Here is an 18,108-nt window from a genome sequence, read left to right as displayed (position 1 = left end):
ACAGACTTTCGCCAACCTGTTCAACATAAAAAACATTCCCAAGTTAGCTACAACTGAAGCCAATTTCCCAAGGATACAAATGACATAATTATAGACCTACGTATCGTAATAACGAAGGCTTTGAACAGATAAAAGGTCTGCTTAGCCACACAATTCAAGCAGCCGATGTGATTGTACAAAAAATAAAAAGGAAGGTCATGACTAGAGCAAATATCTCTTCAGCCACATAATTCAGCAGCTGATGACTTACCCTTCGATGTATGTCGGAGAGCAACAAAAAATTGGCCGACGGATCCATTGCCGCCTTGAACGCAAATGACGGCGGTGGCGCTTCTCTCTGAGCTGGAATAAACCTGAGCGTCTGATGGCACTGCCAAGACTCGCACGACCAGACCTTGAGCTCCGAGTTGTTGTTCGCACCTGTCACAGCATATTTCCAAAATTGTACTCTGGAAAGAAAGGTGAATTTGCTTTACTCACTTGCATAAGAATATGTAAAGGAAATAATCATAGATGGGAAAAAGGGAGGATTAGAAAATGCCTATGCGAGATATTCAAGACAATTCAAGTTCTGATAATGTGACAAAAGCACCTTTAAAACTTGTCCACAAAGAAAATATTCTTTTCCATACTCCTTGACCAACAAGTAAATGCTTAGCTCCTTATACCAGGGGCCTTATATATAGCACTACCACCAACAAGGATGCATAATTTTCCCACTAAGAGCCTTGGATAAACCTTATTCCAAATTGTTCCACAGTCCACCAGTCCAATCGGATTACTTGATTAACTAATTTCTAATTCCATTACAGTAATATCATTGTAAATTTCTGTTTTGCACTTCATTGGTACTCGGAATACCCAGGCCCAAGCTTCTCGTAAAAGTTTTTTTTAAATCATTAGGTACCTCAAGAAATGACATCAGAGAATATAATATACTGTGAGAACTAGCAATGGTGTTGAATGAAATCAAGATGAGGGTCTCCATTTTAATCTTTGTGGAGGATACTTCACACAAGTGATTCTGATGACAATAAACATAGCACACATAGTGCCCCAAAGGTAGTAAAAACCAACAAAATTATAAGCAAATTCATCAGTTCTTCAAGATTTTCTAACATAAAAGTCTACACAGATTTTATTTATTCTATGGGGAAACAAATAGGTCAGACATTAGTGTTTGAATTCAATACTATGCAACACTAGAACAAATGCTATACAGTACACTACAACATATTCACAATGACTTAAAATAATTTTCTCACATAAACCTCAATAATACTGTAGTGCAGTGAATACAAAATAAATCTGACAAAATGCATTTAAACTAAGGATATAACGTCATTCATTAAGTAAAAACATGCTAACTGTACATTGTCATGGGTCCACTCCAGCATGCAAATTCATTCATCTTTATTTGCTTTCACTGGTTCAGTTACTCAATTCTGAATATAAATAAAATATCTAAAATAAAATTAATTACTTCAATACTTACTCAACATTCACTGTACTTTATTATACATTTTGCAAGCACAGCTTGGTAAACAACTCTAAAAATAGCGAATCAGTAGTGAATTTTCCCGACTACCCCTTCTATAAGTGTTAGCATACAGTACTAAAAATAAATCCAGCTAAACTTCATGGCCAGAGGTCGCCATCTTGAATACATTTAATTTTTCATTTCCGTTAGAAGGGGAGGAGGGTAGAATCCGAAATTCTTCAGGTAAATATTCACATAGATTTTGAAAATTTTATTCGTTACAATAACACTCATAAAACATTCATTGTACCGATTCCCACATTGTCCAGAAGGTAGATAGTGGATGACCATAGGGATATTAATAAAAATGAACTTTGTAATAAGATATAAATAAAAAAACTAAAGCAAGACTCTTACCCTGAATTCAGCCATATAATGATTTGTACCATAATAATTGAAAGTTGAAAGACTTACAAAGCTAAGTCTTATTTACCTTACAGTAAAACCCCACCACAAATACTGCCACCACCTAAAGTTAGTCAAAAGAATGTCTCTAAAGAACTTCCTGTTTAAATCATAACAAGACTGGCATGAAAATTTAAAACTTGTGGTGAAGTGATAAGTGACAGCACATGGTTTTTTTTCCCTACCACCAGCTGAGTATTGTAAAATTTAAGTGTTTGTATAAATTGAAAGCAAAATTTTAGACACACATGGTTTCTAGATCCTAAAATAACAAATTTTTAAGTAATTTGTATTTTTCCTAGTATAAAAACCTGGAGCTATTTATAGGGTATTCTTTTGGCGCAGCTGAAAGACGAGCCATGATAATTTTAGTGAAAGATAACTACCCCATCCGCTGGTTAGCGGGTGGGGGGGTGGGGTAGACTGGCTACCCCGCTCACTCACACCTCTCGGCTGAGAAACCACTTTGCTTTATGGCAGGACTTCTCGGGGGACAGGGTGGTGGGCCAATTTGTATAAATAGCTCCAGCTTTGTATACTAGGAAAAATACAAATCACTTACGAATTTGTTATTTGTTCCGACGTAGATACAAACCCTCCACTATCTATAGAGTGACTTACTCTTACGAGGGAGGAAGTCCTCACCAACTGGCTTTAGTCATGACCCGGGGTCCTCTCTATTTCGATCTGTGATCGATAGTAGAAGGGACCCTACCCTCGCTAAAATCGAGTGCCGATATGAGGTAATGCACTGATAGCGGCCTGCAGAAGCTTGTGTGTGAGTGGAACTAACAGTGTGGCTTGTCTTTAACATAGGAACTTAAGTACAAAACCTATTGTTCTTAAAGACTTACCCAATACCCTTCCTCGAAAAGGTATTGGTGACATAAAGTATTCTTCTATACTTAGGAGGCACAAGGGAAATGGGTCTTACCTGCAGCAAGGTGAGGTCAGCTATGCTGAGGCTTGTGGAGCTATTTTCCCCTGAAAGGGGAGAAGGTGAAAGGAAGAAAGGAGCCAGGCATTCTTACTCATTCACCCCAGACTAATCCAGGTAGCCTCAGCCCTCAAAGCCTCTGCTACTTGTTCATCAAGGAGACCGAGGTGTTTAGACCATTTGTTGTGCGACCACCACAGGACCAATGGAAAAGGTCTCCATGTTCTTGTGGGTTACGTCTTTGCAGGTAGTGGGCCGTGAAAGGGTCGATTGACGCTTCCACATGCCCACTTAAAGTATCTGCACCAAAGTGTAGTTTCTTAAACGCCAGGGACGTAGCAACGCTACTGACGTTGCGAGCTCTGGGTTTTAGGATGGAGGAGAGTCTAGATTGAGAGTAACCTCAATTGCCTTCCGATCCCAGAGGGGATGGAAATCCTTGAGGTCCTCCTCTTGACCTTCCCTGTGCTGGTCAACAGTGCTGACACACGGGCGAGCTGGAACCGTTCTTTTAAGGTAACCCCACAGATTCCTCACTGAGTAAAAACCCCAGTTGATGGGTTTTTGGTTACCGAACGTAGACACTTTATTCGAAATGGGCTGCACCTAGGGTACAGCACACTCGGATTTTGAGTCTTGGCAATCCACTCAGGGAAGCCGCTGAGGATTACTTCTCCCCGTCTCCTACGGTAGGAGATATCAGAAGATGGATCATACAACACACTAACTCTCTTGGTCAAAAGCCCAAGTGAGTAGAAAGGCTGTCTTCCGTGTAAGGAAGCAATCTGCTGCTGGGCATAAGGTTCGTAGAGGGGGGCCTTCAGAGACTGAAGGACCCGAACCGCGTTCCCAGGAGGAGGTTGAGATCCGACGGGGGACAAGTTATCTCACACTTGTACATGTGAAGGCATCGCTGGGCGAGAATCCCCTTCCACAGCATCAGTCACAAAGGACCGAACACTTCGCCTGGAAGACCGACGCTGAGAGGGGTGGTGTAGGATCGTCCCAGGCGTGAAGTCGAAGCAAAGGTATGGCTTAGGAAAGTGTTAGCGTGTGGCTGCTTGGAAGATCGTGCCGTGGAGGAAGATCCCTCGGAACTCCGTCAGGAGCGGTAGAAGGTCAGGGAACCATTCTGCGGGTTACCATAGCGAAGCTATTGGAGCTCCGTTAGGGGCTGCAGAAGGTCTGGGAGCCATAGCGAAGCTATTGGAGTCATTGATAAGATCTTGCTTATCCTGACTTGGCTGAGGACTTTTTCACCAGACCGAATAGGGGAAAAAAACAAGGCACACCTCTAGGCCGCCCCACCGATCTCGGAATACATCTTGTTTGAGGGCCTGGAGTTCCGGGACTGGGGAACGGTCGAGTGGGAGCCTCAAGATCAGGGCCGCTGCGAGCATAACCACAGTCAGGGACCTCACAAAGTTAAGACTGTTGGATACAAGATGATTCCAAGACACTAGGAGCCCACTATCTGGGTGGTTTTGCAAGCATATTCCTGTACCAGGAATGACGCGAGCAGATGTGGGCAACTAATTGTCCTCTGTCCGTCTGAGGCTTCGTACTGCTAGATGGTTCTCTAAGAGAGGTGAATGCTGGTACCTTTCTGAATCGGGCCAACGGACGAGGCTGGAATGGTGTGGCATATACCCCCCACTCTCTTTTGATGCATTAAAGAGAGCATCAGATCCAGAGGGAAGAAGAGAAGACAGGCCTCTTTGCAGAAGCTCTCGTCTGCCACCCATCATCTGCGGATTGTCCAGCAGTGAGGGGGGGGAGTGCATACCAATAAACACATCTCAAGATGATGTCGAGACGTGTAACTATTTGCACGTTCTTGCAATGAAGGGGAACAGCCTGTTCGCCCTCCAACTGCCACTAAACCAGTGTGGTTGGCCGAATAAGACTGATACCAAACGGAAAACCAGTTAATCAGTACAGCTTATGTTATAATAGCGAATCTCCATAGAGATCGTTTTCCGGACAAGAGACGGTACGGTAATCACCGAACCATCCAACCAAACCCAAGAGGGGATTGAGACGTATCTTCAATCTATTGTTGGGTGGGTAAAGAGCATAAGTAACCCCGAACTGTGAGAATGACAAGCATACATGCGTAGTCCGACATAAAAGTCATGTCCGGAACTCAGTTGGAGAACGTTAAAAACGTTCGTAACGGAGGTTTCTCCTTCTTAGGATAAAAAACGTTCGTACTTCTCAGTCTCCGATCGGTAAACTAGCATTTATATTAAATGTTCCCTACTAGGGAACGGATATGCTTATGAGAAGTTTCCAGCCAAAGCCTTTGTAGGAGACTAAGACTTCCGATCAGGGGAAAGAAAAAAATGCCTATAAGGAGGCAGAACGTAAATACCGTATGTCTGGTTACAGGAAAGTAGCCAAGTAATATACTGAATAACCTGATTTCATTAAGGGATATGAATATACAACTTAATAGAACGGAATTTTAATTGCAAGATGTATATAGCCATTATTAGCAGAAAGATCGCTTGAACGCATATACAGTATGTACTTGTCCATTTGCGCTAGCGCATGCATATTCTCTGCCTCCAGGAAATGTTTGCAACGAATCCAGTTAGGGGAATAATGTGTGCGCGACGAATCACAACATTATTGCCGAAAGAATTTTGATCGTTGACTAACTGTAATATTTTCTTGAATGAGAGCGAACATGTTCTTGAACAAATTATACAGTTATAGAGGCGATCATTTCCCCTTTGGTTTACCCCTCCTCTTTATGTGAGGGGCTAGCCAGTGTTCATTACACAGAAACGGATGTCTGTTTACCTGTGGCCGGGGTTTGAAACGTTCGTAAACGTAATGAAAAGATGCCTACGCTGTTGCTATCATTCTTTAACGTCAGCTAACAATGTTCCTTCGGAACTAATTGTTCGAAACAATAACCCTGTAAATATAGAATAATAAGTCTCAGAAGCCTATCGTGTAAAAAGGCAAGTCGTTATACCAGGGGTACAATGACGGGGGAGGCTGCCACCATCAAACGGTAAGACCGAGTTTAAGACAATAACCTCGCGGTTTTGTCTTGGCTAGAGCGCATGCTCCAGGACGGCCTACGGCCTTCATGAAGTTTTAACAACACCCATTGAAGTTTTGTAAAAACTTCTCAGGAATGAGTCTCCCGAAAAGGGTGAAGTCTCATATGTGGGGGTTTGCTTCAAGAAAGCCAGACATAATTGCCATCCACCGCTTACCCGAAGGGGTTGCCATCGAACGTTTTCTCGCTAGTGAGAAAACTACCGTATAAATCAAGCAAGGCCTGCCAGGGGAAATAAACTGGAATGTAAAGAAATTTTTTTTTTTTTTAATTCCTCGCTCATTTCCGTCTGCTAACCAAACCACTCGAAGTGGGAAGGTGGAGGAAAGATGACAGTGGTTCGATGGAAAATGATAGGATCGGTGCTGGCGAAACCAGACTAGCTGATATAGTAATCAGCTGGGAGTGTAGAGTGACGTATCAAGTCACACCTTTGGACGACCCATCCCGTGGGGGGGGGGAGGTCGACCATATAGTTTTCAGAAAAAACTCTGGATCGCGGAAACCGAGATTCGGATGAGAACCTAGGGCTTCAGAATCTATTTGTGAATTCCTTTCTCACAACCTTAGGGGATGTTGTGCCGAGAACCCGCAGGAACTTTGTCACTGATTCCTGATGGAATTTTCAGGAATCATGTTACGTGACCAGGACCCAAAGGAACCGCGTCATAGGTACCTGTAGAGATTCGTAAACCCCTAGACAGCAGGCATCCCTCTGTCATAAGAGTAAAACTCTTGATGTCGATGGGCGCTCGCACACTATTCACGAGACGAGAGTTCGAAAACTCTGTCATGAGGGTAAAACTCTTGTGCATTGGTGAACACTTCGCGCAACAAGTTAAAATAAACTCTGTCATAAGAGTTGTTTGCGTACTTCAACTAATTTCAGGCGCCTAGTTGTTCATGCGAGCTAATATGGTCGTGCGCGCCACATCGGTCGTGAGCGCAAATTTGGACGCGCGAGCCACATCGGCCGTGTGCGGCAAGTTGGTCGTGCGCGCCACATCAGCCGTGCGTACCAATTTTGTCATACACGGCAAACCGATCGTGCGCGCAAAAGGTTGGTCACGCGCCTCTCCGGTCGTGCACGCTAATCCGGTCATGCGCGTCACATCGGCCGTGCGCGCGAGAGCTCTCAGTGTGGCGAGAGTACTCACTACTACGTTCACCCGAAGGTTCACGATAGCCTGTGTTGTGAGAGCGCGAACAGTCAACACAACGAGAGTCCACAAACTCTGTCATATAGGTATGGCTATGGTCACGAGAACCCAAAGGTTCAGCGTGAACTGCGTTGTGAGACACCGAAAGGTCAGCGCAAACGAGAAACGGAAGTTTCTCAGTCACGAGACCCCGAATGATCAGCGTGATTAAGGGCACGAGAGACCATAGGCCTAACGTAGCCTGTGTTGCGAGACCCCGAAGGATCAGCGCAACGAGAAACCGAAGTTTCCCTGTCACAAAACACTGAAGTGTCGGAGTGACTAAAGTTACGAGAGCCCTAGGGTTCTGCATAACTAATGTTACGAGACCCCGAAGGGTCACCGTAACGAGAAACCGAAGTTTCCCTGTCACAAAACACCGAAGTTTCAGTGACTAAAGTTACGAGAGCCCAAAGGTTCAACGTAACTAATGTTACGGGACCCAGAAGGGTCACTGTAACGAGAAACCAAAGTTTCCTGTCAAAAAACACCGATGTTTCAGACTGACTAAAGTTACGAGAGCCCAAGGGTTCAGCATAACTAACGTTACGAGACCCCGAACGGTCAGCGCAACGAGAAACCGAAGTTTCCCTGTCACAAAAGACCGTGTCAGAGTGACTAAAGTTGCGAGAGCCTAAGGGTTCTGCATAACTAATGTTACGAGAGCCTAAGGGTTCTGTATAACTAATGTTACGAGACCCCGAAGGATCAGCGTAACGAAGAACCGAGGTTCCTCTGTCACGAGACTCCAAAAGGTCAGCGTGATTGATGGCACAAGTTCCTGAAGGCTCAACGTTACCATCGTTACGAGAGCCCAAAGGTTTAGCGTAACTGAAACCCGAAGGTTTCGAGCGGAGTACCGAAGGACTCCTACTGTTATGAGAACCCGCAGGATCAACATGACGAGAGCCCGAAGGCTCAACGATCACGCCAGCCCAAAAGGGTGATCGTAATGAGACCCCGAAGGATCAAGGAGAACCAGCAGGTTCAAAGATAACACCTCCGCATTAGAGGTTTGTTCTCCCGAAGGAGAATGTCGCTTAAAATAAGACACTCACTCCGCCCCTGAAGGAGAACCATAAGCGTAATGGAGGACCGCCGATGCCCAGAGGCAGTCTTCTCTCGAGAATGAGAGACTCTTTCCCCCGAAGGGATAACCTGCTTCGGAGAAAGCTCTGCCACCGCCCCTGGTGGATCAGCAAGCTCCTACAAGTTATTTCTCGCGAATGAGAGGGAAGTTCTCCCGAAGGAGATCGCCTAAGACAAGCTTTCTCCCAGCTCTATGGGAATATAGCGTAGGCGTAAAATATCTCTCGCAAACGAGGGAGAAATCCTCCCGAAGGAGGACATTGCCAAAGACAAGCTTTCTCCCAGCTCTAAGGGAAAAAAGCATAGGCGTAAAAAAAAAACCCTCGAGAGAGAGAGAAGTTCCCCTCGAAGGAGGAACATCAAGTTGAAGGTTGACAGCGAATGCTACCTCGTAACGAGGGCAGCTTACGAGCTACCACATGGAGCGCAGGATAACGAACAGAGCGGCCGTAGCACTCGGCCTTGTGTTCTACGTTGCTGCTACCTGTGAAAAAAGGAATCAATTACAATTCATGCTCCGTTGCACAAAAAACACTATTCGGGGAATAAGACACCTTCCTTGTAAGATAATTCGTCGAAAGGGAGCTGAACTGTTATACACTTTAACTCAGTAATGAAACAAACACACGGCAGTGTTGAGAACCTGCCAACCATCAGTCGCAGGGTAGGGTGGCAATGACAACTCCCTTACGGCGGAGGCAGTCGGATACGTTGTCAACAGCAATTAAAGTTACAAGTGTCTAACAACGTATATTTCCATTTATACATATATAAACATATATATAAGATCAATGAAAACACAAGAAAAACAAAAAATAAAACAGAAAAACAATCAAGGCAAGTCTTTGCGGGAGAGAAGGGCAGCATGTCCGTCCTCTACCGAGCCATAAAGAAAAGTGGTTACTCAGCCGAGAGGTGTGAGTGAGCAGGGTAGCCAGTCTACCCCAACCCCCACCCGCTAACTAGCGGATGGGGTAGTTATCCCTCACTAAAATTATCATGGCTCGTCTTTCAGCTGCGCCAAAAGTATACCCTATAAATAGCGGAGGGTTTGAATCTACGTCGGAACAAAGACATTTTTCCAGGAAATTTCTTTGGACATTCTACTTAGTATTATACATGACAGCAAAATGACATTACTTTCTACTTGTAATTTCTTTTAATATGCTGTTCATTTTTGCATATGCAATGTATATATACAAGTAAAAATGCTCAGGTGTATTACAGTACAGTATAAGTATAACCAAGGAGATAACACTAGGAGATAAAATTGTGGCCATCGTCTTCAGTAACAGATACCTCAGACAGCTCCTGACACACACAACTTGGTGGGGAGGCAGCATTCACCGTCGAACCTACCTAACGTATCTTGCTTACTGAAGGAGGAGGAGGAGGAGGAGAAGGATCTCTCTTTGCTCGCTTCTTCCGATGAGAACGATATCTATCCCACTGAGAGGATGACCGCAATACTCACATGGACATTCAATAGATCATCTTTTCCCTCAACACAACAGACATACAGTAATACCTTGACATACGAGTGTCCCAACATACAAGATATTTGAGATACAAGGAAAATTCCGAGAACATTTTTGCCCCAGGATACAAGAAAAATTTGAGATTCGAGGATACGAGACGGTTCCCTATGCGGCCGCTAGGTGGCCAAGTATGTGAGAGGCTGCTCATGAGGACAGCATCGCTCGCTCTTTCCCGTCAGATCTCCGTCGCGTAAAGTTATCTCTGAGCATCGGCCGTAGTGTTTGCATTTTTACATGTTTTTTGCGTTAATCAGTACAGAATTAAGTGAATAAGCAATGGTTCCAAAACAAGCAAGTGCAAACAAGGGTAGTGAAAAGAAAAAGCATATGATGACAATAGAGATAAAGCATGAAATAATCGAAAAACGTGTGGCGTATGGTCTTGCGTTAGCCTTTTGTAACGACACTTGTATACGTCATTTTTGTAACATTTTGAAGGGGAAACAAAAGCAAACATCCCTACATAGGTTCCTTTTAAAAAGTGAAGGTGGAAGTGATTCAAAAAGAGCCAAGATGGAAGAAGAAAAGTAAAAAAATGAAAACAAAATTAGAATAAAGTTTAGTGTAACCATGTTGAGGCTGGCTTGGCACCCCCCTCAGTGGCTGGGTTGTAAAGTAAGCTAATTTTATTTAAGTTAAATTTAAAGTTTAAGTTATGTTACATAGTGTTACAAAAGTGTTGCGTCCCGAACGTGTTACCGTCAAATCTCTCTCCTCCCCTTTCTTTCTCCCTCCTCCTCCGCACACACCACCGTTAGCCGCTACTGTTTGTCTCGAAGGTAAGAACTCCATAACAATGTCACATTTTATTGCAGATCATAACCAGTGAATAGGTATTTGTTATTTTGTGAGCGTAGAATGTGAATTAGAACAATTAAAAACATGTTTTTCCACTAATATACAGTTTTTAGTGGTTTTTCAAAGGGTGGGAACTGATTAATTTTTTTTAGTTATTCTATATGGGAAAAATTGATCCGAAATACGAGCGAATTGACATATGAGCTCAGGTCCAGGAACGCATTAAGCTTGTATCTGAAGGTAATACTGTACTTGGTGAGGGTCTACTTCTACCCAGCACATAAAGATTGCAAAATGGCAACTATTATGGCCCAGACAGGAACGCATCGAATTCAACACAGTCGAAAGTACACTACAGTAACTCCCAAATAACGAATACGCAAGCGACAAGCAATGCCAAAGGCAGAAGCACTATAAAGGTAAAGAGCTGGCAATGTGGCTGTCTGAACGTAGAAGTGAAGGCAGTGACGTCGTCTACCTCCGTGGCCAAATGCGTTGTGGGGAATGCTTGATACAAGCATGCACCATCATGTGCAGCAATTGCCCAGCAACGCAGCATGACGTAATCTACCTAATTTCCTCATGATTGTCTGGCTGTAGAAAACGAAACCAGAAATAACCTCATTAAATGACTCAGAAGTTTGTATCCGCGTAGAAATAAGTGAATAATGTTTTATAATACCAATAGGAAAAGTTGGCTGCAACACAAAAGTAAACAAAACAATGCAAAAGCAGCCAACAGTGATATTTGTTAACTAACTTTGGTATCGCTATTATGGTATTTTAACCATTTACTGAAATCATTCCTAATGTTTTGTTTATTTACACTTATTAAACAACTACAGTATTGGCACCAGGAAAATATGATATGAATAAAAAAAAAAAAAGTATAAATGCACTATCCATGGTATGACACCAAGCAAGTCGGTACTGTATTATGACGTACGTTGGCCTTTTGATGTGGTTTTAAAAACAAGACGTTCATTTTTTTCCTCTGTTTTTAGTGCATTTTATGAACTCAATTTAGATGATATTACATTAACTATGCATTCCAGTGATAGTGAATCTGTTGATACTACTTGTGCATCCCCGTCAGCATTTTTTTTCATTAAAAGTTAAATTTTATGATGACAAGGTGTAGGTAAATCATATTGGTAAAGTTGGAGAAGAATGTTGATCATTCTAATATTTCTATTGATAATAGTGAAGATGATCTTAATTTTATAGGCTTACAGTGGCAATGGATGATGATAATGAAGTGGTATGAAGAACAAAAGGACCAAAAGTGATGTGGTCTGTGAGGAAAAAGTGGTCAATGTGGGGGTCGGTTACTTAAACATGAGTGTCGATGGCAGGTAGAACACAACTGTTGAGAAGGAAAAGAAAAATCTAACCATAGAGGAAAGTCTTCAGTGATATATGTTGTGGTATGGGAGCAAAACATAATAAGGGGCAAGATTAATTAATACTGTAGTATTAACTGTAGAATAAAACAAAATGTTTAGGTATTAAGGGTCACATGTAGTAATAGGTGCATTGTTATTCACAAATGACCGTGTAAATGCACTCTTTTAACCTGTTTTAAGACCTTGAAGACTATAATAAAGAAACACAATCCTATTCATTAGTGAGGCACCATTCAAGCGTAAGTATAACAAGAAAGAAGAGAGGAAGCGGCTAAGTAGAATCGTTTTTACGGTGATGCACCTTGGCCAAAGCTTTATTAAAAGCAGGATGGCCTTCACATCTATTCGTGGAATTAAAGATCGCAGTTCGACTTTGTTATCAAGAAAAAGAAGACTTCTGTTAGTGATAGCACCCAAGGAGACAGGTGTCTCAATGCATAGAAGGTAACTAGCGGCACAGTGACCTTGCTGCTGGAGCATATCCAAAGCCTTCCTATAGTCACCAGCCAATACAGATGGAAGAAGAATCCTCACCTGTAGTACTTTTCTGTTCTGGAATGCTCCTATGAAAGTTTTCATAACAGTACATCCATTTCAATGCTCCTTAACAAGATATATGTAACCTGTGTACAGCTGTTGGTTTGAAAATTAAGATCCTCCAGCTGCAAAATCAAGATGCCAATGTTCTCAAAGAAGAACTCCAGGCTCATGAAAAGAAGGCAAAATTGCTCATGACCTATTACAGAAACACAAGAGAAAAGAGTATTTCCAGGTGTCAAGGATATTTCCAGTGACCCACAACAGACCCTCTCATGCCAAACACTCAACATATACAACATAAATAGGGCTTATTACCAACAAAAACTTTGGCTACATGTATATCATTTCCATCACTGATTACAAGAATACTAGCCACATGTACTTGCAGGGAGACTCAGGACCAGGGGTGCAATAGAAATTGGGTCTTGTATCCTAAAGTGGCTGGAAGAAGAGGAAGAGAACACACAAGAACAGTAAACCACACGATGGATCTTTATAGATAATTGGGGGGGGGGTAGAACAAGAAAATTCATCTTGTTCTACTGGTTCTATTACGACTTGTTCCGACTCGGCCCAATCCAGAATCTCCAGCGTGAGGTCGCACAACTCCTTCGATTTTAGGCCGCCTTGCTTTTTTATGTAGGCTACTACTGTGGCGTTGTCGCACATTAACGCCACTGTGTTTCCCCTTAGAAGACCGACGAATTGAAGGCACGCTTTCTGAACGGCCTTCATCTCCAAGATGTTTATATGCTGTGTCTTTCCTAATTGATTGTTTGCTTGCAAAATTTCAAGTATTTAAATCTCTTGTAAGCTTTTCCACTCTCTAACCACAATAATAACAAAGACACAGATCTACTGTAAATCTTTCTAGGCTGCAAGAAAGCATGCACTTGCATTGTGTATGGGTTATCAAAAGCAATATTTATTTTACCATTCCACACAATATAAGTATTCTTTTAAAATATTTAATGGAATCTATAAAATAGATTTTTGTTAAAAACATTCCTTACAGTTCTGCAAGTGACCTTCAAAAAGAGGTATAATTTTTGCATTGATACCATGCAATTCTCCGTATCGAGCTTTTAGGGAAACAATACTAATTTTCTATTGAAAAATCAGCAAATCATCACATTTTAATTTCAAATTGCCAAGCTTAAAGCTTGATTTTTGCCATTTCTCAGAAAGTGGCAAATGTAGGTTTTAGCAGTACAAACCTCAAACAGAATTTCAATCAGAAAATCTCACAATAACAACCATAATTACATTAACGACTCAACGTGAACGAATTCATCCAAGATCCATTCAAACAGGATTTAAATTTGTGAAATAAAATGAAGTGGTGTGAAGTAAATGCTATAGTGAATACTTTCTAAATCTATAGTGTTATTTTTGCATAGAAAGTGTAAATAAAATATGTTCATATAACATAAAATCATAGTATCACTATGAAAATACAGTACAGGTAAATGTATCTTATTTCTATATCAATATAGTCAGGGTTTTATAATCTTATTTTACCTGAATTCACAAATCTATTAAAACAAATCTGTACTTTCAGAAAATCAAAATACAAAAACAAACAAAAAAGCAGTAAAAGCATTCCCAAAAACATCAAAAGAATAATCGTGTAAAAAAGCAGGTGCTCATTTGATTTACTGTTTGTTTTAACGAATCACAATAATGAATCGTTAAGCATATGCTTATAGATATAAAAAACCTAAACTCAGATACACACAGCATGTTTATGTGATGTTTATGTGATGTATTAACATTCTACACTACATCCACGATCAAACCAAACAGTCACTTTCTCTACCTAATAAACATAAATAAAATCCTGCCTAAAAATAGCATCACAAGTAACGCAGTATTATAATTTTAATGTGAATTTCAACATTTACCGGGTAAAATTCCTAATGCCTTTTCTTTATTTTCAATCCAAATTTCCTTACGATTTTCTGAAGATTTCTTCTACTTTCTCTCAACGAGAACTACAGTACTGTACTAAATTCAAAATATATCTTTTCAAATAAAATGCTGAACTTTACTGTATTTTATAATAAAATCAGAGTTCTACTTCATTTTAGCTATAAATTATGTCAATTCCCTGTTAGTCATTCTATGACTAAATTTCATACGTTTATTTCCAGTTATTTTAAGTTTTTCATCTTTCATTCAGCATCACACCTAAGCAAATTGGTCAGCATAATACTTCTTTTTCCTGTCAGATACAGCTTTTAGACTACACCTTAATAATGTTCCTCAACTAAATTCAGCCACTAACCACAATGTAAAACAGTTCATACAAAAGAAATATGATCGTGCTGCACCATTTATTTCTAACAAATAAATTTCCACAAAATAAATGAAAACTAGGCTTTCAAAACATTCAAACTAAAAATGTACATAAACAATAGCAAACACAAAGCGGTGGAACAAACAAACAGTCGTACGTAATAGCACGCAAAAACAATCAAGGTGCTCCCACAAAACTCCTCGAGAGACGATGAGGTAAATCTCACGAAAGCAAGCAAGAGCATCAGGCTAATATTCACAAATGGGCAACCAGTTCATTCCCCAAAGCACAACCTTCACTTGTAAAAGCATTTTAACAGTGAATATATGAACCTTTGGCCAAGACAGCTTACCTGCCCGGGAAAGAACCGAGTACATCTGAAGACCCACTTGGTGATCTTTTATTATCAGGTCTAAGACTAAAATTTCCCCTTCCTCCATTAGTAGAGAAAACTCCTCCAGCCTTGTAAGCAAGCCTAAAACATGTCATAGTAAGCACACACAGGTTAACCCAACATTCTAAAGCAATAATATCATCAAAATCATGAACTATGGTGCTTATCCTGTGAATATTGAATCATGATTAAAAAGCTGCGGTGAGTCGTGGTTTACTTTAGTTAGAAGTAAAAAGATTAAGTATTGAGTATATAACTATAAATACAGTGTATGAATGTCATAAATTTTTCAAAGTTGTATTTTTCCTAACTATACAAACCAGAGTCCTTTAACTAGAACATGATTTCACCATTTGCTGGCTTGGTTGTTAAAGTTTAAAACGAGGTGTCAGAAGTTACTGGTGGGTAGAGATGATCTGCCCACTTTTCAGCACATTGAGTAGGGGCTTGCAGGGTGGTTGGGACAGGAGGGAAAATTTAAAGGATTCAGATTTGTATACTTAGGAATAATACAAATTACTTGAAAAAAAAATTGTGATTTGTTCCTACACAAATACAGTACAAACTTTCATCCCATGCTGTCCAAACATTAGGAACTGGTCGTGATGCTAATGTTGACTACTGCCTGCTCCCAACACTTGAAAATATATTCTCATGGGATATGCTAGGCTTCTGTCCATGGACAAACATTCAGGTATGGAAATTCGCCCGCACCAACATCTGTTCCAGCAAATAACAGCACGCCTGATGCATCCCAAGGGAGAGAAAAGAAAATAGGAAAAGCGTCAGACACTCCACCTCTCACTCTAAATTAAGGTTGTGACTGTTATCATAAGATGAAATGTGTCTTGTCTTGTTAGAAGAAAGGTATCCTACACAACCTGCTGAGCAGATAGTGGTTTGTGAAGGTTGTCTTGAGATTCCAGACTATGGCCTCTAGCACTTGTGCCACTGACATGTTCTTCCTAAAGGCTGACACTGAACCGAATACCCTGACTTTGTGAGCTCTTACTGTTAAGTACTTCTCCTTCGAGGTCTTCTGTTAATCAGGGATACGCTCTCTTGATTGGTCTACAAAGCTAGGAGGTGGTATTTCAGGAGATTCTCTCTTTAGCCTTGCAAGCATTAACAAAGAGAATTAGATTATGTAGTCTGATAGGTTAGGTTTGCTTCAGAAAGCGCGAGTTGGTGCTTGAATACTGCCATTGAATTTCGCATACCTGCGATGACCTTTAAGCTCGAAGTCTTCTTGAACGAGGTCTCCTCTTCCCAGGATCTTGCCTTGATAGGGGAAGCAGATGGTTTGCCATAAGTGAAAATTAGACTTGTCAGAGGTGTGAGTACCAGGGGCAGAAAATAAAAAGAGCGCCAACAGACTCATCGTTCTCAAAGGTGAACAATCCTGTTTTGACTTCTTTTCATTCCTCTTGCAGTACTCGACCCACTCAGCTGACAGCCACTCATTACAATTATTATGGGGGGAATGAATACAAACAGTAATGGCCCCTGTTAGAGGCGCACAAAGAATGGAGATCCTTGTCTCCCGCTCATAAAGATACTGCACTTCCAGGGACACCAAAGTAGGACCAAAAGACTGCATGTGGTTTTTCCATTCATAACAAACACACAAACAATCTGTAATGAGAAGACAAAAGATATAAAAGCCAAGAATGTGGTTTAAGTCAAAGTGGCTATTCAATGTGCTGACGAGTGGGCGTGGCTTCCCTACCACCTATTAGTAGCTACTGACACCTCAGTATAAATTTTAACAGCCAAATTCTAGCTATACTGAAATCATAATTCTAGCAAAGGACAAAGGTTTGTATTCATGTACGAACAAACGTCCTTTGGATCTCCAGCTAATTAACATCAACCTAAACAATTACATCTGTGTACCCAAGTGTTAATTACCTGAAAAGTATGTCTAATTAATCTAAATTATAGCCTGATGACATCTAAGTGATAATTTTATAATCACTGTATTACCTCGAGTTATGAATTTATTCGTTCAGGAAGCAAGCTCGCACGTAAATTGATCATATCCTAGAACAATTTCTATACGTTCCACACGCCCATAAAGGCAAATATTGCACTAATTCTCAGAGGTGTTGTAATTATTATAAAAAAAAAAAATTATAAACATACATATGCCGAGGCACTTCCCCCAATTTTGGAGGGTAGCCAACATCAACAAATGAAACAAAAACAAAAAAGGGACCTCTACTCTCTACGTTCCTCCCAGCCTGACAAGGGACTCAACCGAGTTCAGCTGGTACTGCTAGGGTGCCACAGCTCACCCTCCCCCGCTATCCACCACAGATGAAGCTTCATAATGCTGAATCCCCTACTGCCGCTACCTCCGCAGTCATCTAAGGCACCGGAGGAGGCAGCAGGGCCTACCGGAACTGCGTCACAATCGCTCGCCATTCATTCCTATTTCTAGCACGCTCTCTTGCCTCTCTCACATCAATCCTCCTATCACCCAGAGCTTTCTTCACTCCATCAATCCACCCAAACCTTGGCCTTCCTCTTGTACTTCTCCCATCAACTCTTGCATTCATCACCTTCTTCCTTGATCCCGTCGACTTAGGATTGTCAAAAGCCTCGGTAATCAGGTTAGAACATACAGTACAAACCTGAGGGTCCCAATGCCGGAGATCACCTCTGGAGGTTGCGCATGCTGCGTGCCTCCTGAAAGTTGATGTCCACAGTTCTTACTCAGACATTACAGAACATACTAAGCAGACAGCCATTTTCCATTCTCTCAACATGGCCAAACCACCTCAACACATTCATATCCACTCTAGCTGCTAACTCATTTCTTACACCCGTTCTCACTCTTACCACTTCGTTCCTAACCCTATCTACTCGAGATACAACAGCCATA

The 18,108-nt window shown here is 41.4% G+C and overlaps 1 protein-coding gene across 5 annotated transcripts in view; it reads right to left on the bottom strand.

Moving 5' to 3' along the window:
- Ge-1 (Enhancer of mRNA-decapping protein 4 homolog Ge-1) overlaps positions 1–18,108 on the bottom strand; it is a 131,268-nt gene that overhangs the window by 63,984 nt on the left and 49,176 nt on the right. For 4 of the 5 annotated variants that reach the window (XM_068352946.1, XM_068352948.1, XM_068352950.1 and 1 more), the window contains exons 8-9: positions 15,180–15,302; positions 251–449 (exon numbers count right to left, since the gene is read on the bottom strand). In XM_068352946.1, coding sequence (XP_068209047.1) covers positions 251–449; positions 15,180–15,302 — 322 coding nt within the window. The remainder of the gene's footprint in view (positions 1–250; positions 450–15,179; positions 15,303–18,108) is intronic. The other variant, XM_068352949.1, reaches the window with a different exon arrangement.

Source organism: Palaemon carinicauda, chromosome 29 (assembly GCF_036898095.1).
Source record: "Palaemon carinicauda isolate YSFRI2023 chromosome 29, ASM3689809v2, whole genome shotgun sequence".
Taxonomy (NCBI): Eukaryota; Metazoa; Arthropoda; class Malacostraca; order Decapoda; family Palaemonidae; genus Palaemon; species Palaemon carinicauda.
This window is presented reverse-complemented; position numbering and strand designations above follow the sequence as displayed.